Source organism: Phyllobates terribilis, unplaced genomic scaffold (assembly GCF_046119375.1).
Source record: "Phyllobates terribilis strain yellow unplaced genomic scaffold, ASM4611937v1 Scaffold_1__5_contigs__length_1240528914, whole genome shotgun sequence".
Taxonomy (NCBI): domain Eukaryota; kingdom Metazoa; phylum Chordata; class Amphibia; order Anura; family Dendrobatidae; genus Phyllobates; species Phyllobates terribilis.
Window position 1 is genome coordinate 13,309,459 of NW_027362761.1, and position 24,873 is coordinate 13,334,331.

The window sequence follows — 24,873 nt, forward strand, 5'->3', positions numbered from 1 at the left end:
TTTCTCTATTAGTCCATCTATACTGACCTCCATCAGGTTGCAAATTGAATATAATTTTTTTCTGCATCTACCTCTGAAAAAATATTTGGGCTTCTAGCAGTGTGTGGGACTTGGTCTATTAGTCCATCTATACTGACCTCCATCAGGTTGCAAACTGAATATAATTTTTTTCTGCATCTAGCTGTGAAAAAATATTTGGGCTTCTAGCAGTGTGTGGGACTTGGTCTATTAGTCCATCTATACTGACCTCCATCAGGTTGCAAATTGAATATAATTTTTTTCTGCATCTAGCTCTGAAAAAATATTTGGCCTTCTAGCAGTGTGTGGGACTTGTTCTATTAGTCCATCTATACTGACCTCCATCAGGTTGCAAAATAAAAATAATTTTTTGTCTGCATCTAGCTCTGAAAAAATATTTGGCCTTCTAGCAGTGTGTGGGACTTTCTCTATTAGTCCATCTATACTGACCTCCATCAGGTTGCAAATTAAAAATTATTTTTATCTGCATCTACCTCTGAAAAAATATTTGGCCTTCTAGCAGTGTGTGGGACTTGTTCTATTAGTCCATCTATACTGACCTCCATCAGGTTGCAAACTGAATATAATTTTTTTCTGCATCTAGCTCTGAAAAAATATTTGGCCTTCTAGCAGTGTGTGGGACTTTCTCTATTAGTCCATCTATACTGACCTCCATCAGGTTGCAAACTGAATACAATTTTTTTCTGCATCTAACCCAGCCAATAGTTTTGGCCTAATACCACAGTTTGGCCACTCAGCTCTGCTCGGTTCCCATCCATTGTTTTTTTGTGCAAACAACTCCAGAGTTGTGAATTAGTTAACCACCAAAATGAGTGGAAAAAGGCCTGCTGCTGGTGGAAAGGGGAATAGGCGTGTTGGGAAGGGGAAAAAAGGTTGTGTCCGTGGGGTAGGTGTTAAAGCAACAGTAACATCTGCAGAAGAAAGACCATCTTCCAGCCAAACTAGAATGTCTACTTCTTTTAGCGGACAATATGATAAGATCCCTTTCTTACGGCCACGCCAATCGCTACAAATTCCAGATGAGGCACAAAAACAGCAGGTGCTTCAACGGATATCAAGTGTTCCTTTAAGTGGGCTCTCCTCAACTTCAACATCACAAATACTCCAGTCCTCAAAGGTGTCACCCCAATCGCACTTGCTTCCTCACAGCTCCCAAATCTCCAGCTGCCCGTCTGAGTATGAGGTAGAACAGATGGTTGAGTCTGCAGAGCTGTTTACTCATACTATAGCCTGGGAATCAGAGGTCGACTCCAGCGCTTCTGTGAATCCAGACGAGGAAATGATCTGCACTGATGCCCAGAATCTTTAGGAGTCTGATCCAGGACCAGACGCAGAAGGTTCTGACCATAATGTAGACCCTCATTCCCAAACTGTAACTCCTGTTGGTGGAGACAATGAGGAAGACGATGATGAGACTCAAATACCTGATTGGAGCGACAACTTTAGTTTTTTGTCAGGGCAGGAACAGGTTGGCTCTGAGGACGACGGGTGTGATAACGCACAGGGTGATGATGATGAGGTTGGAGATCCCACTTACTGTCAACCCACAGTCAGCCAAGAGATGAGGTCAGCAGAGGAGGTGGAGGAGGATGCTAGTGACGACGAGGTCAGGTTGCGCCTTCCTGGACAGAGACGTAGTACTGGAAGCACGTCAACAACTGCATCCTCAAACACAACTCTGCCTCTCACCACAAGTCGTGGTGGCTCTTCAGGTCGCATGGGTGCTAAGCCTTGCATAGCCTGGGCATTTTTTCAGATCGATAAAGATGACCCAACTCGTGTTATCTGTAACATTTGTCAGCAAAAGCTAAGTAGAGGCCAAAAAATACATAGTTTGAGTACTTCATGCATGAACCGGCACATGGACATGAAGCATAAGTTGCAGTGGGAAGCTCACTGTGCTACAATGCGGACTAGCCGGCCGGACCAACCACCGTCTGCCATATCTTGTGCATCCGCGGCCTCTTCATCCTCTGTGACTGGGGGGACAGCAGTCACACCTGTTTTGGGGCGCAGACCTGCCACCTCTTTACCCGCAACAGCCAGCGTGATTGGCAGGTCATCATTTTCTTTGGAGGTGGTAACACCAGCTGGTGTTGAGCGCTGTCCGACATCGATAGCACCACCTTTGGATCAAGGCAACCTAACATGTCCGCCTGCATCTTCCTCACAGACCGGCAGTTTGCCGGGGACACCCTTATCAACCCCGTCTAAGCACAATAGCCAGCCCTCGGTCCCTCAGATGTGGACAAGTAAAAGACCATTTCCTCCTAGCCATGAGAAAGCTAAGAGGTTGAATTTCACCATCTGCAAGCTCTTGGCTACAGAAATGCTGCCTTTCCGCCTGGTGGACACAGAGGATTTTCGAGACCTTATGTCCGTCGCAGTGTCCCATTACCAGATGCCCAGTCGGCACTACTTCTCAAAGAAAGGTGTGCCTGCGCTCCACCAGCATGTCGCACACAACATCACCGCTTCTTTGAGAAACTCTGTGTGTGACAGGGTGCATTTCACCACAGACACTTGGACGAGTAGGCATGGACAGGGGCATTACATGTCGCTGACTGGGCACTGGGTAACTATGGTGATAGCAGGACAAGGGGCTGCTGTCCAAGTCTTGCCGTCCCCACGAGTTGTGCGTCAATCCTCTTTATCTCAAAGTTCCTCCACTGCTTCTGCCTCCTCAACCTCCTCTCGGTCCTCCACCTGCACCCAAAGCCTGTCTGGTCATGCCACAAGCTTTCTAACTGCGCAGAAGGGATCCTGCACACCTCCTTACTATGCTGGCAGTAGGGCTCAACGTCATCAGGCGGTTTTTACTTTGAAATGTCTGGGAAATGTGAGTCACACAGCTGAGGAGTTGTGGTCAGCTCTGGAGAACCAATTTCATGAATGGTTGTCTCCACTGGACCTGAAACCAGGGAAGGCCGTGTGCGACAATGCTGCAAACCTGGGTGCGGCCCTTCGCCGGGGCAATGTCACACACGTGCCTTGTATGGCTCACGTGTTGAACCTGGTTGTCCAGCAATTTTTAGCCCACTATCCCGGACTAGATGGCCTTCTGCAGAGGGCACGGTCGCTGTGTGCTCACTTCCGCCGTTCGCATCCCGCAGCTCAGCGACTTACATCTCTACAGAAGTCGTTGGGCCTGCCACTTCACCGGCTAAAATGCGATGTGCCTACCCGGTGGAATTCAACTCTGCACATGTTGCAGCGACTGTGGCAGCACCGACAAGCCCTGGTGCAATACGTTCTGACGTATAGCCTGGGCCAACGAGATCCAGAGGTGGGGCAAATCACGCTGGAGGAGTGGTCTCAGATCAGGGACCTATGCACCCTTCTGCACAGTTTTGAAATGGCGACGAAGATGTTTAGTGCTGACGATGCCATTATCAGCATGACTATTCCGGTGATTTACATGCTGGAGCACATGTTAAACAGAATTCGGAGTCAGGTGGTGGCACAAGAGGAGGTGGAGGAAGTAGAGGAGGAGGAGATGTATGAGGAAGGGCTAACATCTGCAAGGTCCAGACGGTCGGCAGCACCAAGGCGGCAGGCATGTGAGGGTGGGGGAGATGGTTTTACCAGGGCGCATGGTAGCAGCCAAACTAGTGAGGAAGGTGCAGGAGCCCAGGAAGAAATGGAAGACTCATCAGATGAGGGAGACCTTGATCACATTTCTGTTGTGCGAGGTTGGGGGGAGAGGACAGAGGAAGGAAGCATGATTGTTACCTCGCCACCAACACAACAGGGACTTGGTGCTCCTGGATGCGCAACACACATGAGTGCCTTCTTGCTGCACTACCTGCAACATGACCCTCTAATTGTGAGAATTAGAAATAATCCTGACTACTGGGTTGCCACACGGTTAGATCCCCGGTACAAAAGTAAATTTGCAGAAATTATTCTTGCCATAGAAAGGGATGCACGCATGCAGGAGTATCAGCAGAGACTGTTGCAGAATCTTACATGTGCTTTTCCACAAAACACCAGTGGTGCACGTAGTGAATCTCACCTTTCCAACTTGCCAACCGTGGGACCGTCGAGTGTTCAGCACTCAAACCGTAACAGAACCACAGTATCTGCTGGTAACATCAATTTTGCGGAATCATTTCACCACTTTTTTAGCCCATCCTTTGCAAGGCCACGGGAGACAAGAAGTCTGACACATAGTCAACGCCTAGAGACGATGGTACAGGAGTATCTCCAAGTAAACATTGAAGCCATGACTGTCACTGGACCCTTGCTCTTTTTGGGCTTCCAATCTGGATAAATGGCCGGAGCTAGCCACTTACGCTTTGGAAATCTTGTCATGCCCCGCAGCCAGCGTTCTGTCTGAACGTGTGTTCAGCGCTGCTGGTGGTGTGCTGACAGATAAGCGCACGCGGCTCTCCACTGATAATGTAGACAGACTCACGTTCATAAAGATGAACAAATCATGGATCCGAAACAACTTTTCTACCCCTGTGTCATCCTGGGGAGAGTAAAAGCTTGATGATTGGTTAAAATCACCTCACCAACCGTTTTAAGCTTTCAAATTACTAATCATGTTTATCTGTATCTTGGCTGGAAAATAATTTGGGCTTTGTAGCAGTGTGCAGCACTGATTCTATTAGGCCATCTATAATAAGCTCCAACAGATTTAAAATTACTAATCATGTTTATCTGTATCTTGGCTGGAAAATAATTTGGGCTTTCTAGCAGTGTGCAGTACTGATTCTATTAGGCCATCTATACTAAGCTCCACCAGATTTAAAATTAATAATAATTTTTAGCTGCATCTAGCCCGGAAAATAATTTTGGGGCTCCGAGATGCGCAAGACACATAAGTGCCTTCTTGCTGCACTACCAGCAACATGACCCTCATATTGTCAGAATTCGAAGTAATCCTGACTACTGGGTTGCCACACTCTTAGATCCCCCCAAACTTTTCGATCAACCTTTTCATTTTAATAAAGACCAAAAAAATGGTCATTTTTGAAATTATAAGCATTAGTAGGTTATTAGAAACTGAAATCAAACAGTTTTCAACTCAAAACTTTATTCTAGGTGATGTTACATTTTCACATAGGACCCCTTGTTCGAAAGGAGCTTCTGAACTCTCTCGTCCATTGAATTTGTCAGGTTTTGGATGGTTTCTGCTTCAATTGTTTTGCATGAGGACAGAATACCCTCCCAGAGCTGTGGCTTAGATGTGAACTGCCTCCCGCCATCATAGACACTCCTTTTGATGATGCTCCAGAGGTTCTGAATGGGGTAGAGGTCAGGGGAGCATGGGAGTCACACCATAAGTTTGTCCCCTTTTATGCCCATATCAGCCAGAGATGCAGATGTTTTATGTGCAGCATGAGATGGTGCATTATCATGCATAAAAATGATCTTGCTGTGGAATACACTGTTCTTCTTGAACCATGGCAGGAACTGCTGTTTGAGAAATTCCACATACATTATGGAGTTCATCTTTACCCCTTCAGGGATCCTAAAGGGACCGACAATCTCTCTCCCCATGATTCCAGCCCAAAACATTACTCCACCTCCTCCTTGTTGACGCTGTAGCCGTGTTTGCATGGGGTGTCCATCAACCAGCCATCCTCCACTCCATCCATCTGGACCATCGAGCGTTGCACGGCACTCATCCGTGAACAAAACAGTTTGGAAATCAGTCTTCATGTAATGTTTGGCCCACTGGAGCCGTTTCTGCTTGTGTGAAGTGGATAGAGGAGGTCGACAGGATGGCGTACGCACAGCTGCAAACCTCTGAAGGACCCTGCATCTTGTTGTTCGGGGGACGTTGGAGGCACCAGCAGCTTCAAAAACTTGTCTGCTGCTATGACAAGGCTTTTTTGCCGCTGCTCTTTTAACCTGACGTAATTGCCTGTAGGAAAGAGTCCTCCATTTGCCCTTATCAGCACGCACACGTGTGTACTGTGAATCAGCTACATACTTCTTGATTGCCAAGACACTTCATCCTGATCATCGCACAATGTTGATTGTAGTCATGCCTTGACCTAAACACTCCACAATCTGTTGCTTCTCAGCAGCCGACACATCCTTTTTCTTTCCCATTTTGGCAGAAAATGTAGGCTGCTTAATAATGTGGGACAGCCTTCTTAAGTAGTCTTGCCTTTCATTGGACACACCTGCCAAACTAATTAGCACAGGTGTCTGCAATTGCTTACAGTGATATAAAGAGCCCTGACACACATCACCATCAATGAGTTTAACTGACAAACAAACAAATTCTTCCCTTATCACTCCTAAACACTTTTTGCATAATAATTTGGAACACAGTGTACATGTGCTTTTCCACAAAACACCAGTGGTTCACGTAGTGAATCTTACAGTTCTAACTTGCCAACCGTGGTCTGTATGGAGTTGTTCAATAAAGGGCCCAAAATTAAGATAACATAGATGGGAGAGATCTCTATGAATAGGAATTCCTAAGTGTTTGATACCCTGTGAGGGCCAGGCAAAGGGAAAGTTGGACTGGATGGAATCCTGTATGGATTTGGGGAGGGAGACATCGAGGGCCTCAGACTTCGCTGCATTGATTTTAAAATTAGACCATGTAACAAAGTGATCTATTTCAGCCATAACAGCATGGATGGATATATGTGATTGAGTGATATATACTAGGACATCATCAGCAAATAGAGAGCACTTGTACTCGGTGCCTCCCACCTCAATCCACCTAATATTGGGGTTATGGCGAATTGATGAGAGCAGGTGCTCCGTCACTAGGATGTATAAGAGAGGGGACAGAGGACATCCCTGCCTTGTCCCATTGGTGATTGTGAAAGTTGATGAAAATGTTCTGATGCACCCCCTGGGCCTTGGGACACCCGGAGCCGGACCCTTTTTGGTGGATGCTGGTGGTTGTAGTCTCCGTGGCGGCGACCCGATTCCGTGGCTCAGGGCGGTCAAACCAGTGGCGGAACTATTTATGTGGTTTTGATGTTTAAATGTCCGACTACGCCACCCGTGGATTGCGGTCAGAGTGAACCGCCGCTGCAGGGCAGACCGCTGAGGCTGGTGTTGTGGGTGCAGCAGAGCGTAGCATAACTCCCCACGGGAGGAGTATAGCCTCAGGGCAGTGTATGCGGTGGATGGGGGTGATGGTGCAGGGCAGCAGCAGTAACAACACGGAGTCAGTGATGCAGTCCAGGGCCTTTACTCACAGTTCTTATTATCCAGACCACGTCTGCAGGTAACGGCTGCCCACGTCATACTGTGCTCACCAGGTGAGGGGCTCAGACAACTCCCAGATAACTTTGGAGCGCTTCACAGGACCCCCTTTGTGTGTCCTTTGTCTGGCCTTTCTTACCAACCCTTCTGTCCGGCTGCCTCGGGCCTCCTCTTGGTAAACTTGGCGCCAGTTTCCCTGACCCTATGTGGTGCCTTCCTAGCGGGTGTAGCGAGGGGCTGCGCCACATAAAATGTCACAGCCTCCGGTTTCTAGCTGAGGGTCGTTTCCTGCCTCCACTAGTTTCGGGGACCGGTCTCCCCCTTTGGCCTGACCCCTCCACGCAGGTGGATTCGGGCGTGCGGTGGTGACTCGCCCGTCCGCACCCCTGGGATCCCTTCGTTCCTCGTTCCTGGAGCCTTCTCCCTCTTCCAGGCCTGGGCCTCTGTTACTAGGCCCGCCTCCGGAGCAGAGCTCATGCAGAGCCCCTGCTCCCTGTCACTTCTGCTCAGACTTCTCTGCACTGAACTAAGATGGTGCCCACCTTTTATACTCCCTTCTCAATGCACCCAGGAACTGCTTCCTCCCTGCTCCTGTACTACAGGGTTCCCCTTCCTCAGTGTTCCCTTCCCCCACTCCAGCCAGGGACAGGGACTGTCGTGCCCATCTCAGGGGCATATTGGTCGCCCAGCCCCACGGCAATGTGGTGTAATGCATGCAGGTGTCGGGTCCTGATCCACACTCCATCCTTACCCGAGAGTGAGATATCACACCTCTGGGTGAGGTGCAATACCTCTGTAGCAACCGAGCCCTCAGGGTGCTACAGTTCCATTTATCTTCAGCCTAGGTGACGTATTGCGATACAGGGCCGTGATTTTGGCTATAAAAGGGTCCCCTAGACCCCTACCCCAAGCTTTTTAAGAGAATCATTTATGGCGTGCCAGGAGACTCTATGGAATGCTTTCTAAGCATCCAACGAGAGTATCTAATTACAAATTTTTAACTGCATCTAGCCCAGGAAATACTTTGTGCCTAGTAGCAGTGTCTGCTAGTCAGCGGATTATCCCGGCTGTTAAGCAAGCTACACCACCTGTAGTTTGGACACTTCATTTTTTCAAAGGAAATGCTTCGGGACCACGGGATACTCAGTGAAGAGCATCAGGAGGCACCCCAAGGAATAGGGGCTGGAACTGGCAGTAGGATGCCTTGCGGTGGACAGCTGAGCTCGATCCTTATAAAAGCTTTTTAACTGCAGCAGCTTTAGTGGACGCTACTGGAGCTGGAATTACGTGGCTGCTGGCATGAGACTTGCCCTCCAATAGATCCTTGTAAATGGATTTAAAGTGTATTCATTCAAATTAGAGAGACAATTTAAATTAAAAAGCTTAGAGCTGCCTCCACCACAGGGGGGCTCGCTCGACCCACCAGCGGACAGGCACCAGTATTGGGAGAGGGGGACTGGCCGTCAGGGTTCACCGCGGCTCTGGCACAAACCCGGCGACACGGAGGTGGCACGGGCAGGAGCGGACTGGCCGTGTCGGCTTCTCACTTTTTGGATTTTAGAAGGGCATGACATGCCTATATCTGTGTCTCCCCCTCCTTTTACTCCTCCACCTCTTTTCTTTTCGCATGACTATATGTACTTGTCACTTTTCCATGTGTTAGTTGTGTCTTCTGAGCAGTTTGTCAGCTTTTGGACACCTTTGAAGGTGTTTTCTATCTGTTTCTATGTGTTTTTGTTTGCCTGCCATTGGTTTTAACGGTGTTCGAAGGTGTTCGACGAACACACGGGTGTTCGACGAACCAAACCGAACTCGAACACTACGGGGGTGGCTCAACACTAGTTACAACTAGTGTTGAGCGAACTTGTTCGGCATTTCAAATTCGGGTTCGTGTTCGAAGTTCCGGCTTGTTCACACACAAAAAAAAAAATTAAAAAAAAAAATTTGGCTCCGCCCATGAACATCTGATTTGCCACGCTGTCATGCAGATGTCAGAGGAAAAGTATAATAGAAACTCGTCACCACTTCTGTATTTATCACCCACTCCTGGTTTTAGCTTACAAATACTGAGGTAAAATACTGACCAAATAGTGAACGTGTGAACGTGGCCTGAGATTGGTTGGTCAACAAATATGGGGTGATGGGGGAGTGGAATAAGAGAATATGACTACTCCTCAGGACACAAGGAGCCAATCCACCTGTACAAAAGGGGAGTTTGCCCAGTGAAAAGTAAACATGATAAAGTGATAGATCCTTATAGCAAAGAAGGCATTTATTCAGAAGAAAGTTGTTGGGAACCATTGAACTGCAGCAGGGTGTATCTGATGAATGATCTCATGAAGGGAAATCGTTGGCTCTCACAATTATTTTTACGTTTCCAGGGTCAGAACTGGGTGTATATAATCTGCAGCACACGGTACTTTGTGCTGGCGACTGTGAGCAGGAGATGCAGTAAATAAGCCACCCCCTGCCTGTAATTGACAGACTTTTCCTTTTGGAGCTAACAAAACTCAACAATTTTTCTCCATACGCCTTCCACAAAAGCATTTGAGGATGTTGTCCACGCCCTATTGGGGGACAGGAACATAGAGAGATTAAAGGCCCCTCCCCACCGTCAATCCCCAGTGTTTTCCTGTCCCCCTTGGGGCATGGAGAGATCTTGCAGTGCTGTCGGGCCGGCAGGGCTGTATATTTTACCTGTGTTGTCGGGCAGTGGTCTGTCGGGGTGCTCCCTCCTCTCTCCTTGCTGCTCCCCTTTGGGGACCACCCTGGCATCCTGCGCCCCACTGAGGGTAAAGCAAGCCAGGGGTTCATTCATGCCGGAGGCCGCTCCTGCTCTCCGGCATCTCCTCTTTCCTGGAGCGCGGACGTTGCCAGATGTGACGTCGACGCGGGCCCTGCCGCTCTGGCCTGAGCGTTCCACGCTGACATGTGGGTTCCACGCTCCTGAGCCAACAGGCGGTTTGGGCGCGTGCGCGGCAGTTGAAGTCACTGCGGTCCCATCGCTCCGGTCAGGGCGTTCCACGTGGGACGCTGAATGGCAGGGCCATCAAGGCCCATACCAACCCTGGATTGGCCCTTAAAGTGACCGGAAAGGGGAGGGGACTGAGGTCCCTTGCTGGGAGGCACTGTTTTATTTAAAACCCGCCTGAAGACACCAAAAGGTAAGGCTATTCCTACCATATTCCCACTATGGAACGTGATAGGTCCTGTACCCCTGCATCTGCAGAGCCCAGCATGCCCTCGGCTACAGTGAGTAGTACCTGGGTGGTCACTATGGGGTTATCTTGGCCTCCTTTTTTAGATGACACTAGATCTCCCCTCCTTCTATTCACATGGGTTCCCTCCTCTTCCCCTTTCTTAGGAAGACAAGGCCCCCGCTTCTAAGAAGGATAAAGACCAGCCCCGTAGATGTGGCATCTGTACAAAAAAGCTGTCCTCATCCTATAAGAAGAAGTTGTGCCAGCCCTGTACGGATAAAATAATTAGAGAAGAAAACGCCTCACTGATCGAGGAGCTTAGATCACTTGTTAAACAGGAGGTCCAGGCCTCCTTTGCTGCCAGACCTGTCTATTCCTCCTCCAGACCCTCTCCCCCTAAGAAGAGGAAGATCCAAGAATTAGACTCAGATGTGGTCTCTATGGACGCTAGTAGCTCAGCCTCTGATGATTTTGAGGAATTGGCATCCGTAGGGCCAGCCAAAACAGTAGAAACAGGTAGATATTATTTTTCCTCGGACAACTTAGAGGAACTACTGGACGCTGTTAGAGGCACTATGTGGCTGGAAGAAGTGGAGGTTCCCTGTTCTGTTCAAGACGAGATGTTTAGGGGTCTTAAAACTAAGAAACAGACTGGTTTTCCAGTCCATGAGGTAATTAGAGATCTCATCCGACAGGAATGGGAGTCCCCGGAAAATCGTCTCACCACCCCTTCGGAATTAAAACATAGGTTTCCGTTAGAGGGTGAAGGGTTTGAGTGGGAAGTCCCTAAGGTGGACATCCAGATGGCTAGGGTAGTGAGGAAAACCTCACTTCCCTTTGAGGACTCGTCCCAATTAAAGGATCCTTTGGACCGCAAAATGGAAAGCGTCCTTAAAAAAACATGGGAAACCTCCTCTGCCTCTCCCAAAGTCAATATTTCCTCGACTTGTGTGGCCAGATCCCTCTTCAAATGGCTGACCCAACTGGAGGAACATCTGTCTCAGGGCACATCCAGGGCAGACCTGCTTGACTCCATCCCTCTCCTTCAAAAAGCCACAGGTTTCTTAGTGGACGCCTCAGCTGAGTCAGTCCGTATCGCGGCCAGGGCACCTGTCCTGTCCAATACTGCTCGCCGTGCACTATGGCTCAAAACATGGAGTGGGGACGTCACCTCTAAAGTCAAGCTCTGTTCCATTCCATTCCAAGGAAAATATGTATTTGGCCCAGCCCTGGATGAAATTCTGGAAAAGGCCTCGGACAGGAAGAAAACCCTTCCTGAACAGAAACAGGCTAAGAAACGTTCCTTTCGGCCTTCCCAAAGTCACCCCTCACAGTATAGAGGAAAGGGAAAATCTGGGCGCTGGAGCTATCCCAAAGGCGGCAAGGGTCACAACATCCTTGTACCCCAGCAACACCACCAGCAGCAGGACAGGCAATGACTTGATCAATGTAGGGGGGCGTCTCTCGAATTTCTTTCCCCAGTGGCAGGCAATATATTCCTGCCAGTGGATCCTCAATACCATCGAGGAGGGTCTTCTATTGGAATTCGAGAGTCGCCCCCCTCAGGTCCCGAGGGTCACGTTCCTTCCCTCTCGGGGATCTCCTATCGATCGCCCTAAAAGACCTTCTAAATTCGGGAGTGGTGTCTCTGGTTCCCCCTGGCCAGGAGGGGACGGGTCACTACTCGAAAATATTCCTAATACCGAAACCATCAGGGACCCCACGCATCATAATCAACCTGAAGTCCCTAAACCGTCACATCAAATACAGACGTTTCAAGATAGGAGTCTATAAAATCAACTATTCCCCTAATAGGGAAAGACTTCGTCATGGCGACCATAGATTTAAAGGATGCATACTACCATGTGCCTATTCATCCGTCCCACAGGAAGTTCCTGCGGTTTGCAGTCCTCAGGGACAATATAACAGTTCACTACCAGTACAATGTACTGCCCTTCGGCATCTCTTCAGCACCCCGGGTGTTTACGAAGATTATGGCAGAAGTTGCACTCATCCAGAAACAGGGCGTGTGCATAATTCCATATTTAGACGACATGTTGATTGTCGCTCCTTCAGTAGCAACTCTCAATCTTCACGTCTCTATAACCTTAAGAACCCTTCGGTCTTTAGGTTGGGTCCCAAACCTAAAAAAAAAAAAATCGGAACTCCTCCCTTCATCAAGGAGGAAGTTCCTTGGTGTATTGCTGGACTCCAACAAACAGATGTCCTTTCTACCATTGGAGCATCAGACAGCTCTCAATTCCAAAATCTCAAATTTCAGACGCCAAGAGAATCCAACGTTGAGAGCGACAATGTCCGTATTGGGGTCTATGACAGCCTGTATTCAGTCGGTGTTGTGGGCCCAGGCCCACTCAAGGCCTCTCCAGGATCATATCCTAAGATCCTGGAACAGACAAAGGGACTCACTAAACAAACGGTTCAAGACCCCCGGTCGGATAAAAGTTTCTCTTTCTTGGTGGCTAAGCTCCCGAAATCTTCAGAGGGGGATTTCTTGGACCCAGGACCCTCTGATTACAGTGACTACCGACGCCAGTCTACGAGGCTGGGGAGCTATGGTGGCCCAGATTGCCATTCAAGGCAGATGGAGTCCCGAGATCAGTGCCAGATCTTCCAACTTCAGGGAGCTAATGGCGGTAGAAAAAAACGCTCAGAGCGGCAGTCAACTTAATCCAGGGTTCTCACATCAAGATTCTCTCGGACAATGTGACTACAGTTGCCTTCCTATGTCATCAAGGAGGTACGAAGGTACACAGCCTAAAACAGATTGCAGGCCGAATATTTTTTTGGGCAGAACTACATCTCCTATCACTTTCAGCAATCCACCTGAAAGGCTCAAACAACGTCCAAGCAGACTTTCTAAGCAGGAAAGATTTCCAGCCAGGAGAATGGAACCTGAATCCTCAGATTTTCCAGTCGCTGGTAGCAAAATGGGGTCTCCCCGAGGTAGATCTCTTTGCCAGTCGGTCAAACGCAAAACTTCCCCTCTTCTTTTCATAGGACAGACGAGACAATGGCATGAATTAGGACGCATTAGCCCAACCCTGGCATTTCAAGCTGGTCTATGCGTTCCCTCCGATACCGCTGATAGCAAGAACCATCCATAAAGACAGGCTAGAGAGAGTGGCAACAATTCTGGTGGCCCCCCCTGTGGCCCAAAAGGCCTTGGTTCGGGGCCATCACAGAACTAGAGGGTCCGGTAATACTACCACAGGTCAACAACCTTCTTTCTCAAGGGCCCCTGTTCCATCCCAATCCTCAGTGGCTAAACGTAGCAGCCTGGTTACTGAAGCCGAGATCTTAAGATCCAAAGGTCTCTCGGAAGAAGTTATAAATACTCTTCAACAGAGTAGGAAGCCAGTAACCAACGCGATATACGGCAAAATATGGAAAAAATTCCTATCATGGTACGCCCCGGATATTCCTGATACCTCACATCCCAACATTGCTCGGATCCTTGATTTTCTACAGAGTGGATTGGAGTTGTGTCTCAAACCCAGCAGTCTTAAGGTGCAGATTTCAGCCCTAGGTTCCATATTCGACCAAGATTTGGCCTCTCATAGGTGGATCAAGAGATTCATAACTTCAGCACTCAGACTTCACCCAAAAATTCAGTCTCAGATCCCATCCTAGGATCTAAATGTGGTACTCAAGGGTTTAACCCTCTCTCCCTTTGAGCCTCTATCCTCTAGCTCAATACAGACTCTCTCATAAGACTGCTTTCTTAGTAGCCATCACTTCAGCACGGAGAGTAGGAGAACTTAAGGCCCTTTCTATCAGAGAACCTTACATGAATGTGACCGAAGATAGAATTACGCTTCGCCTGGACCCTTCCTTTCTCCCAAAGGTAGTTACGGACTTCCATCGTTCCCAGGAAATCATCCTTCCCTCCTTCTGCCAGAATCCTTCCAATCCAAAGGAAGCAGAGTTCCACCTCCTAGATGTCCGCAGAACTGTCCTTTATTATCTTCAACAAACTGAGTCTTGGAGATTGGATGGGAACCTATTTATACAGCACTCAGGGCAGAACAGAGAAAGGAAGGCAGCTAAGTCCACTATAGCAAACTGGATCAAAAAGGCAATTGGGGAAGCTTATAGCAATCAACAAATGAATCCACAGATTGCCTTAAAGGCTCATTCTACCAGATCCACATCAACTTCATGGGCCGAAAGAGCGGGCGCTTCTACTGAGCAGATTTGCAGGGCAGCTACATGGTCTTCCCTTCATACGTTTTCTAAACATTATACTGTAGATTAGATTTATCATCCTCTAGGGATTTAGCTTTTGGTAGGAAAGTCCTACAAGCTATTGTCCCTCCCTAATAAAATATCACTGGTATTCCTCCAATGCTGTCGTGGAAGGCGTATTGAGAAAATAGAATTAGTCCTTACCGGTAATTCGGTTTCTAGAAGCCTTCCACGACAGCACGAATTTCCCCCCCCTATGGATTCCATATAACTGTCAGGTAACCATTTTTCCAGGTGATCTTGGTAAACACTGGGGATTGAAGGTGGGGAGGGGCTTTTAATCTCTCTATGTTCCTGTCCCCAAATAGGGTGTGGACAACATCCTCCAATTCTGTTGTGGAAGGCTTCTAGAAACCGAATTACCAGTAAGGACTAATTCTATTATTTTGGGCAGGGAGTCGCAGGAGGGTGGAGGAATGAATGCATCCAATAAATACATGGAACTTCTACTTAAATTCGCCAGCACAAAGTGCAGCATGATGCAGGTAAGTAAAAAACTTTTTTCTGACACTGGATACATTCATTTTTACATTTACATACTTACACTCATCACCACTAGAACTATTAAAGCTCACCTTGTACCACATAATACAGTCTGATCTGCCACCATCACGGTAAAAAGCAGGATTAGCTGGGCAGATTGATATATACTGTAGTTTTGGTGGTCCTACTTAGTGATTGACAGCTATCCCAGTCATAAAGGAAAGATTGTTAAATCTGTGAATAAGACTGCCTGCAGGACTCCTAATTCTAGAATAAGCAGGGATCTGAATACATACAGGTTATATTATAGGGAATCTGTCATCAAATTTTTGCCACCTAATCCAAGAGCAGCATATTGTAGAGACCGAGACCCCAATTCCTGGTATGTGTCACTTACTGGTCTACTTGCTGTAGTTTTGATTAATTTAATTATCATTAAATGACTAATAAACCTGCTGACATTAGTCTTCTACATACATGAGATCTGTATAACCCCGCTCCCCTTTGAATGGCAGCTATCTGCCTATGCACAGCGTACAGAAAGCTGCCAATCAGTGGTGTGGGTGGAGTTATACAGAGCTCAGCATTCAGAGAACAGGTACATCTGCAGAAGAGAAAACACTGATTGTATCAACATGACATCAATCAGCCCAGTAAGTAACACATTGCTGGTATCAGGGTCTCCACGCCTATGTTATGCTGCTCTCAAATGGGGTAGCAAAAACCTGGTGACAGATTCCCTCCTTTAAACCTTTTCCCACAAACTTACATATCAATTTATTCTGTTGCTCCTGTTCTGTAGCACGCTGATTGCAGATCAGACATCATGGCGATGTGACAGGTTCTCTTAAAGGGTGTCCTAAGTTCAGGCATCAGTTGACAGGTTCCCTTTAAGTCCCTGCACAGCTATCATTCAGAGGTAAGATGGGCAGGACACATCTCTAGGACACTCCAGCTTTATCTTTGTGGAAAACAAAAGAGCTGAGTATTTTATACGTTAGAGCAAAGCTTCCTGAGACATTGCTCTATTGTAACGGTTGCTACATTTTTAATGATGACAGATATTTTTGCAGCACTATCCATATGAGTAATATAATAGAATAGCAATATAATCTTACTTAAGGTGCGAACCTGTAACTCTATATCTACAATTACAGGGAACTCTAGTACGCTGTATGTAAATGATGCCTTCTACAAATTACTGAGCCAGGCTGAATTAGCAATTGGTTGAGATTAAAATAGAAAATAAGACAATCTTTGAGTCTTACTGGCAGAATTTGGGTTTACATATATCATAAATGAAATATGAGGCTCTGAGCAGCCACTATTTCAACTTGGCTAGGGTACCTACATTTGAAGGGGTGCTTCGTATTAACTTCACTTCTCTTAAAGGGAATGTGTCACCCCCCTGGGCGATATCAGACCTCTACTATGGGCATACAGGTGATAGAAAAGTAAATCTATACTTACTCGTATGGCCCATAGCAGAGGTCTGATTGCAGAGAAATCTGGTTATATAAAGTCTGTTTTCCAGATGCTTGGCGTCCAGGGGACGGGAAGAAATCCCCTCCTATCTGCTTACTATTCCATTAAATCGCCACCTCTGTGCTAAGTTACCATATCCCCCCCTCCCCTGCACGTCACAGGGTACTGGGACAGGCCCTATGACGTGCTCTGCTCTGCCTCCCCTCCCACGCATGCGCAAAGCGCCACCCCCATGGAGCGCGCTTTATTTCCCTCCGGCCCCGTTTGGCTGCGTACTGCCAGCAGAGCGGAAGTCTCAGTGACTCACCGTCGGTTGCGCAATACAAGGCTGCGGCGCAGTACGCAGCCAAATGCGGTCGCATGACCTGTCACATGACTAAATGACGTCATGGAAGGTCCTTTAACACCATCGCAAACCGCCGGGGAGCCAGCAGCGACGCCGGGAGCAGAGCGGGGGACATCGGAAGGTGAGTATAATGTATATATTTTTTTTATTTTAATTTTTTTTTTTTTTAACAGGTACTATAGTACCCGGGTCTGGAGGAGAGTCTCCTCTTCTCCAGACCCGGGTACCATCCGCACATTGAATTGCTTATTATCCGCATGTGCACATGTAGTCATGCGGATGTTATGCGATTCAATGCAAGTCAATGGCGGCAATTACGCCGCGTGTCCGCAAAAATAATGGACATGCTGCGGATTTTTCAACAATGATAATCTGCAGCGGAAATTTCTGCAGCATGTGCACAGCACATACGGATTATCATTGGGGACCATGGGGCACGTATTACCAAGCGTTTTCGCTGCGGAAATTCCGCTGCAAAAACGCTTGAAAAACGCATAGTGGGCATGCAGCCATAGCTCTCAGAATAAAGCGATGCAAAAAAAAAATTTTTTCTATAAAATAGTTTTTGTGTAAAAGCGCTAAAACATAAAAAAATATAAATGTGGTATAGCTGTAAACGTACTGACCCGAAGAATAAAGCTGCATTATCAATTTTACCACACGCAGAACGGCTTAAAAAAACAATTACTGAATTGTTGTTTTTTTTTTATTCTGCCTCCCAAAAATCGGAATAGAAAGCGATCAAAAAATGTAATTTGCCCGAAAATGGTACCAATAAAAACGTCAACTTGTCTTGCAAAAAACAAGCCCTTACATAACTGTCAGCTGAAATATGGAAAAATGATTGCAAAAAAAAAAAGTGTCTTTTAGTGTGTGACAGCTGCCAAAAAAAAACCTGATCTGAATCTGGTATCTCTGTAATTGCACCGACCTGAAGAATAAAGTCGTCTAATCACTTATACCGCACGAGGAACGGCGTAAAAAATAAATTCTAGGGTTAGGGTTGGAATTTTTCAAAAGAAAAATAAATTATGACAATATGGCGACTAGTGTTGAGCACAAGCGCTCGCTACTTGAGTTAGCATCGGTTGCTCGGGTATGCACTGAGTATTACGGGTGCTCGAGTCTCCGCCCCATATGCTTCGCGGCCCAAAAAAAACCTTGTGGGGATTGCCTGCCATGGACGAGCGATCCCCGCATGGTTATTTTGGTAATTTTAACAATTGTGAAACAAGCAGGGCAGTGACTCGAGCACGCGCGACACTTGGTGCATACCCGAGCACCCGATGCAAACTCAAGTAGCGAGCACTTGCGCTCAAGACTAATGACAACTTATTCAATATGATGACCTAATGTTATCAAATTCTGTGTCGTACCTCTGGGTTCAAAATGTTCACTATACCCCTTGATAAAATCCTTGAGGGGTCTAGTTTCCAAAATGGGGTCACATGTGGGGGGTTTCCACTATTTAGGCACATAAGGGGCTCTCCAAACAAGACATGGCGTCCGCTCTCAATTCCAGCAATTTTGCGTTCAAAAAGTCACACAGTGCTCCTTCCCTTCTGAACTTTGCCGTGTGCCCAAACACTGTATTTTTCCCACATATGGGGTATCGGAGTCCACAGGAGAAATTGCACAACAATTTTTGAGGTCCATTTTCTCCTCTTACCCTTGTGAAAATAAAAACATTTTGAGCTAAAAGATCATTTTTGTGGAAAAAGTTAGATTTTTTTATTTTCACGGATCTACGTTATAAACTTCTGTGAAGCACCTGGGGATTCAAGGTGCTCACCACACATCTAGATAAGTTTCTTGAGAGGTGTAGTTTCCAAAATGGTGTCACTTGTGGGGGTTTTTCCACTGTTTAGGTGCATCAAGGGCTCCCCAAACGCAACTGTTATGATCTTCTACAAGAACTAAGGAAAGAAAGGGAATCTGTCCCTACAATAAGACTAAGCTGATTCCCTACGTTGCAGCGGGCGACCTGTTCCTTGTGAACAGACCCGCCTTCGTCCTCAGCTAGTCTGAACGCAGACCTATAGAATAAAGGGAGGGGTCCCTAAAAGAACTAAGGACTGGGACAAAATTGGACACCTCCTAGCAGATGTTGTAGCGGAGCAAAAAGACAAACAGACAAAAAGTACTTAGAGGTCCAAAGGACCAAACGAACTAGAGAGATGGGTACAAAAGCACCGAGCTAGATAGAGAGTCAAATAACACTGAAGTCCAGCAAAGCCAGAAGGGCTGAGCTGGAATAAATAGGCAGCAGGTCACGTGACCAAAATAGAAAAAAAACTAACAGGAGAGTTCTAACAGCAACATGGCGTCCGCTAATTATTCAAGCAAATTTTACATTCAAAAAGCCAAATGGCGCTCCTTCCCTTCCGAACCCAGCCGTGCGCCCAAACAGTGGTCTTCCCCCACATATGGGGTGTCGGTGTGCTCAGAAGGAATTGCACAACAAATTTTGGGGACCATTTTTTCCGGCTACCCTTGCGAAAATAAAAAAAAAGTAAAATTTTTATGAAAAAAAAGTTAAATGTTAATTGTTTTCTTCCACATTCCAAAAATTCCTGTGAAGCACCTGAAGGGTTAATAAACTTCTTGAATGTGGTTTTGAGCACCTTGAGGGGTGCTCAAAATGAGCACCCCTCAAGAATGGTGTAACTTTTGGGTATTTTCTGTCATAAAGGCCCCTCAAAGTCACTTCAAACGTGATGTGGTCCCTAAAAAAATGTTTTTGTAAGTTTTCTTGTAAAAATGAGAAATCGCTGGTCAACTTTTAACCCTTAGAACTTCCTAACGAAAAAAAAATTTGTTCCAAAATTGTGCTGATGTAAAGTAGACATGTGGGAAATGTTATTTATTAAGTATTTTGTGTGACATATCGCTCTGATTTAAGAGCATAAAAATTCAAAGTTTGAAAATTGCAAAACTTTCCACGCTTTCGCCAAATTTCCGATTTTTTCACAAATAAACGCAAGTGATATCGAAGAAATTTTACCACAATCATGAAGTACAATATGTCACGAAAAAAACAATCTCAGAATCAGGGGGATCCGTTGAAGCGTTCCAGAGTAATTACCTCAAAGTGACAGTGGTCAGAATTGTAAAAATTGGCCCGGTCATTAACGTGCAAACCACCCTCGGGGGTAAAGGGGTTCACGTCACAAAAAAACCCCAAAAAAACAAAAACAGCAGCTAAAAAATATTATAAAATGCACAGCACAAAAAGCATAAGCGACCTATATCAGCTATATCCGCAGCATCACAGACACATGGAATCCGCACCATGGGAACCCTAAGGCTGAGTGCCCGCAATGAGTTTTTGATGCTGAGTATTTTTGCTGTGTAACAAACGCAACGTCTTCGTTCCAGCAGAGTGGATGGGATGTATAGAGATCTGATGTCCCATTATGTGCAGATTTTTCCCATAGATGAGCACAAGATGTGGAACATTCGCAAGTAAAAACCACACATGCATTTTTAGTGCATTTCTGTGGAGGAAACACGTCAATGGAATTCGCACATGACTATATCAATAAAGTTTTGTTAAAGCCAAATACCAGGAAGCATCAAAACAAATCAGCTTTATTTTCAACATAAAAATAAACAAGAGACAAAACCTGCAAAGTCAAAAACGCAATAAAAACACGTAAGAAAAAACGCAAGTAACCTAATTTACTTAGTTCGTGCAGAAAATCCACAACGTCAATAACTCACCATAAGCTGATTGTGGGAACAGAGCCTTACAGTTCAGCCCCAATGGCTGGCCTTATCTCACCCTGTTCCTGTGTTCTCTATGGAAGAGCCGCTGTCGGACTCCTCTGGTGCCAGCTTCGCTCACCGAGGTAAGAAAGGATCAGTTGTCAGAAATTGGGCATCCCAGATTCTTCTCTCACCTGACATCATCTATCGGGAGGCCCCCATACACATGAGACTTCGGGCTGATCCCACCGATTTCATCAGGTTTGGCTGACATTAGTAGTCAACATCCCACCCATAACAGCTGCGTGGGGTCTCCTCGCTCTGATTTATTCTAAGACCCTGCTGTCAGATCCCATGTGAATGGCACATGACAGCTGTGGTAGGCGCCCCTGATCAGGCATGGCTAACACCCCACCAGTGACACCACCATACCGGGTGACACTCCACCAGTGACACCCCCCACCACCGACGCTCCACCACCACTGACACCCCCCAAATGACACCCCCCCAATGACACCCCTCCACCACCAATGACACTTCACCACTGACACTCCACCACTGACACCCCACCACTGACACCCCTCCACCACTGACACCCCTCCACCACCAATGACACTTCACCACTGACACTCCCCCAGTACTGACACCCCACCACCACTGGCACCCCCCCAGTACTGACACTCCACCACCACTGACACCCCCCCCAGTACTGCCACTCCCCCACCACTGACACCCCCCCAGTACTGCCACTCCCCCACCACTGACACCCCCCCAGTACTGACACCCCTCCACCACTGACACCCCCCCAGTACTGCCACTCCCCCACCACTGACACCCCCCCAGTACTGACACCCTTCCACCACTGACACCCCCCCAGTACTGCCACTCCCCCACCACTGACACCCCCCCAGTACTGCCACCCCTCCACCACTGCCACCCCCCCAGTACTGCCACTCCCCCACCACTGACACCCCCTCCAGTACTGACACTCCCCCACCACTGACACCCCCTCAGTACTGCCACCCCTCCACCACTGACACCCCCCCAGTACTGACACCCTTCCACCACTGACACCCCCCCAGTACTGCCACTCCCCCACCACTGACACCCCCCCAGTACTGACACCCCTCCACCACTGCCACTCCCCCACCACTGACACCCCCTCCAGTACTGACACCCCCCCAGTACTGCCACTCCCCCACCACTGCCACTCCCCCACCACTGACACCCCCTCCAGTACTGACACCCCCCCACCACTGACACCCCTCCACCACTGACACCCCCCCACCACTGCCACCCCCCCAGTACTGCCACTCCCCCACCACTGACACCCCCCCAGTACTGCCACCCCTCCACCACTGCCACCCCCCCACCACTGCCACCCCTCCAGTACTGCCACTCCCCCACCACTGACACCCCCTCCAGTACTGACACCCCCCCACCACTGACACTCCCCCACCACTGACACCCCCCCACCACTGACACTCCCCCACCACTGACACCCCCCCAGTACTGACACCCCTCCACCACTGACACCCCCCCAGTACTGACACCCTTCCACCACTGACACCCCCCCAGTACTGCCACTCCCCCACCACTGACACCCCCCCAGTACTGACACCCCTCCACCACTGCCACCCCCCCAGTACTGCCACTCCCCCACCACTGACACCCCCTCCAGTACTGACACCCCCCCAGTACTGACACCCCCCCACCACTGACACCCCTCCACCACTGACACCCCTCCACCACTGCCACCCCCCCAGTACTGCCACTCCCCCACCACTGCCACCCCCCCAGTACTGCCACTCCCCCACCACTGACACCCCCCCAGTACTGCCACCCCTCCACCACTGCCACCCCCCCACCACTGCCACCCCCCCAGTACTGCCACCCCTCCACCACTGAGCCCTGGTCATGGGGAGCGGGCACATTGCTGGCAGTCAGTAGCAGTGGCACTGTCCCCGCCGCCTGAGCCCTCGCGTGTTACCTAAGCCCCCGTCCCGCCAGCTGCTGCCCTGGCACTGGGCTACAGCCACTTTTCTCATGGCTCCAAGCTAAATCTTTCTGAATTCTTTTGTTTCCTGCAGGATTCCCATAAACCCCGGGTAAATCCTCTGCAATCCACTTTAGCCAACATAACATAACATTACTAATGCCGGCACAGGATTAGTATGTGCAGCCCAGAATCCAGGCCAGGAGCGCCCCCGTCACACAGCAGCCCCCGGCCGCCCTTCCTCCCTCACTCCCTGGACTCCGTATACATATTTCCACAGCCCATTCGCAGGAAAACCCCGCCCAAGTTATAACCACGCCCACAGGACAGCCTTTACACTAGGTGACTCCGCCTCTTTATTTTAGCTTCTATGACTTTTCTCTACAGTCAGCCAATCCCGTGCCGTCATGCTGTCATCTTGCGCTGCTCATTGGTTGTTCCCCATCTTGAGCGCTCGCCGTCCTGCTATGTATAGAATACGCGGATCAGGCTCAATATCTATTGGCTGATATGGTGGCGCCGTCAGGCCTGGCGTTCACCTATGTTACCGCTCACACTGCAATTGATTGGCTCTTCTCATCTAAGTCACGTCCAACTCCACGCCTCCTCCGCGTCTATTGGCCACCACAACATATACACGCCTACTTCTCTCTCTATTGGCTTGCTGTGCTTATATGACACGCCCACTCGAGTTTCCCCGCCCCGCGGTCCCTCCCTTTGCTCACTCCGCAGGTCCCCGCTGCCATGGACGGGCGGGGAGGCGGTAGCGGCGGCAGTAGTAGTGTAGCGGTGATGCGGGGAGTGGAGGCAGCTGCGACACCCGACGAGCAGCAGCCCCGGACTGCTGGGAGAAGAGGCACTCGTAGTCCATGTAGCTCGGCAGGGACTCCGGGCACCGGCAAGGGCAGCCCGAATGGAGAGTGCAGGCGGGAGCTTTCCGAGGCGCCGCCCCGGGAACACAAGGTGTCCTTCTCCACCGAGCCTCCGCGGGGGTCCTCACCGGGCAAGGACACCGAAGATGGCGAGGCCGGGGAAGAGGAGCCCCGCTCAGGGTTCATGCACCGCCAACTCTCTGCCATGCTCCAACCTGGGGTCAACAAGTTCTCTCTCCGGATGTTTGGCAGCCAGAAGGCGGTGGAGAGGGAGCAGGAGAGGGTGAAGTCCGCGGGGGCCTGGATCATACACCCCTACAGTGACTTCAGGTACATGCCCTGTTCTGGGGTGGGTGGCAATGGGCAATAGTCTCATGTCTAGGGGAAAGCCCGTGCCAGGGTGCACAGAACAGCTCTAATGTCTAGGGGAAAGCCCGTGCCAGGGTGCACAGAACAGCTCTATTGTCTAGGGGAAAGCCCGTGCCAGGGTGCCCAGTACAGCTCTATTGTCTAGGGGAAAGCCCGTGCCAGGGTGCCCAGTACAGCTCTATTGTCTAGGGGAAAGCCCGTGCCAGGGTGCCCAGTACAGCTCTATTGTCTAGGGGAAAGCCCGTGCCAGGGTGCCCAGTACAGCTCTATTGTCTAGGGGAAAGCCCGTGCCAGGGTACCCAGTACAGCTCTATTGTCTAGGGGAAAGCCCGTGCCAGGGTGCCCAGTACAGCTCTATTGTCTACGGGAAAGCCAGTGCCAGGGTACCCAGTACAGCTTTATTGTCTAGGGAAAAGCCAGTGCCAGGGTGCCCAGTACAGCTCTATTGTCTAGGGGAAAGTCTGTGCCAGGGTACCCAGTACAGCTCTATTGTCTAGGGGAAAGTCTGTGCCAGGGTACCCAGTACAGCTTTATTGTCTAGGGGAAAGCCCGTGCCAGGGTACCCAGTACAGCTCTATTGTCTAGGGGAAAGTCTGTGCCAGGGTACCCAGTACAGCTCTATTGTCTAGGGGAAAGTCTGTGCCAGGGTACCCAGTACAGCTCTATTGTCTAGGGGAAAGCCCGTGCCAGGGTGCCCAGTACAGCTCTATTGTCTATGGGAAAGCCCGTGCCAGGGTGCCCAGAACAGCTCTAATGTCTAGGGGAAAGCCCGTGCCACTGTGCCCAGTACAGCGCTATTGTCTAGGGGAAACCCGTGCCAGGGTGCCCAGTACAGCTCTATTGTCTAGGGGAAAGCCTGTGCCAGGGTGCCCAGTACAGTTCTATTGTCTGGGGGAAAGCCCGTGCCAGGGTGCCCAGTACAGC

The 24,873-nt window shown here is 48.9% G+C and overlaps 1 protein-coding gene and 1 long non-coding RNA gene across 2 annotated transcripts in view; one reads left to right on the forward strand and one right to left on the reverse strand.

Annotated features, from left to right (window-relative positions):
* LOC141165516 (uncharacterized) overlaps positions 1–21,216 on the reverse strand; it is a 37,527-nt gene extending 16,311 nt beyond the window's left edge. The window contains exon 1 of the long non-coding RNA XR_012251170.1: positions 20,728–21,216. This is a non-coding gene — a long non-coding RNA (uncharacterized lncRNA). The remainder of the gene's footprint in view (positions 1–20,727) is intronic.
* A 2,193-nt stretch (positions 21,217–23,409) lies between these two features.
* HCN2 (hyperpolarization activated cyclic nucleotide gated potassium and sodium channel 2) overlaps positions 23,410–24,873 on the forward strand; it is a 159,470-nt gene continuing 158,006 nt past the window's right edge. Inside the window, exon 1 of the mRNA XM_073655106.1 lies at positions 23,410–23,910. Coding sequence (XP_073511207.1) covers positions 23,453–23,910 — 458 coding nt within the window. The 5' untranslated portion in view covers positions 23,410–23,452. The remainder of the gene's footprint in view (positions 23,911–24,873) is intronic.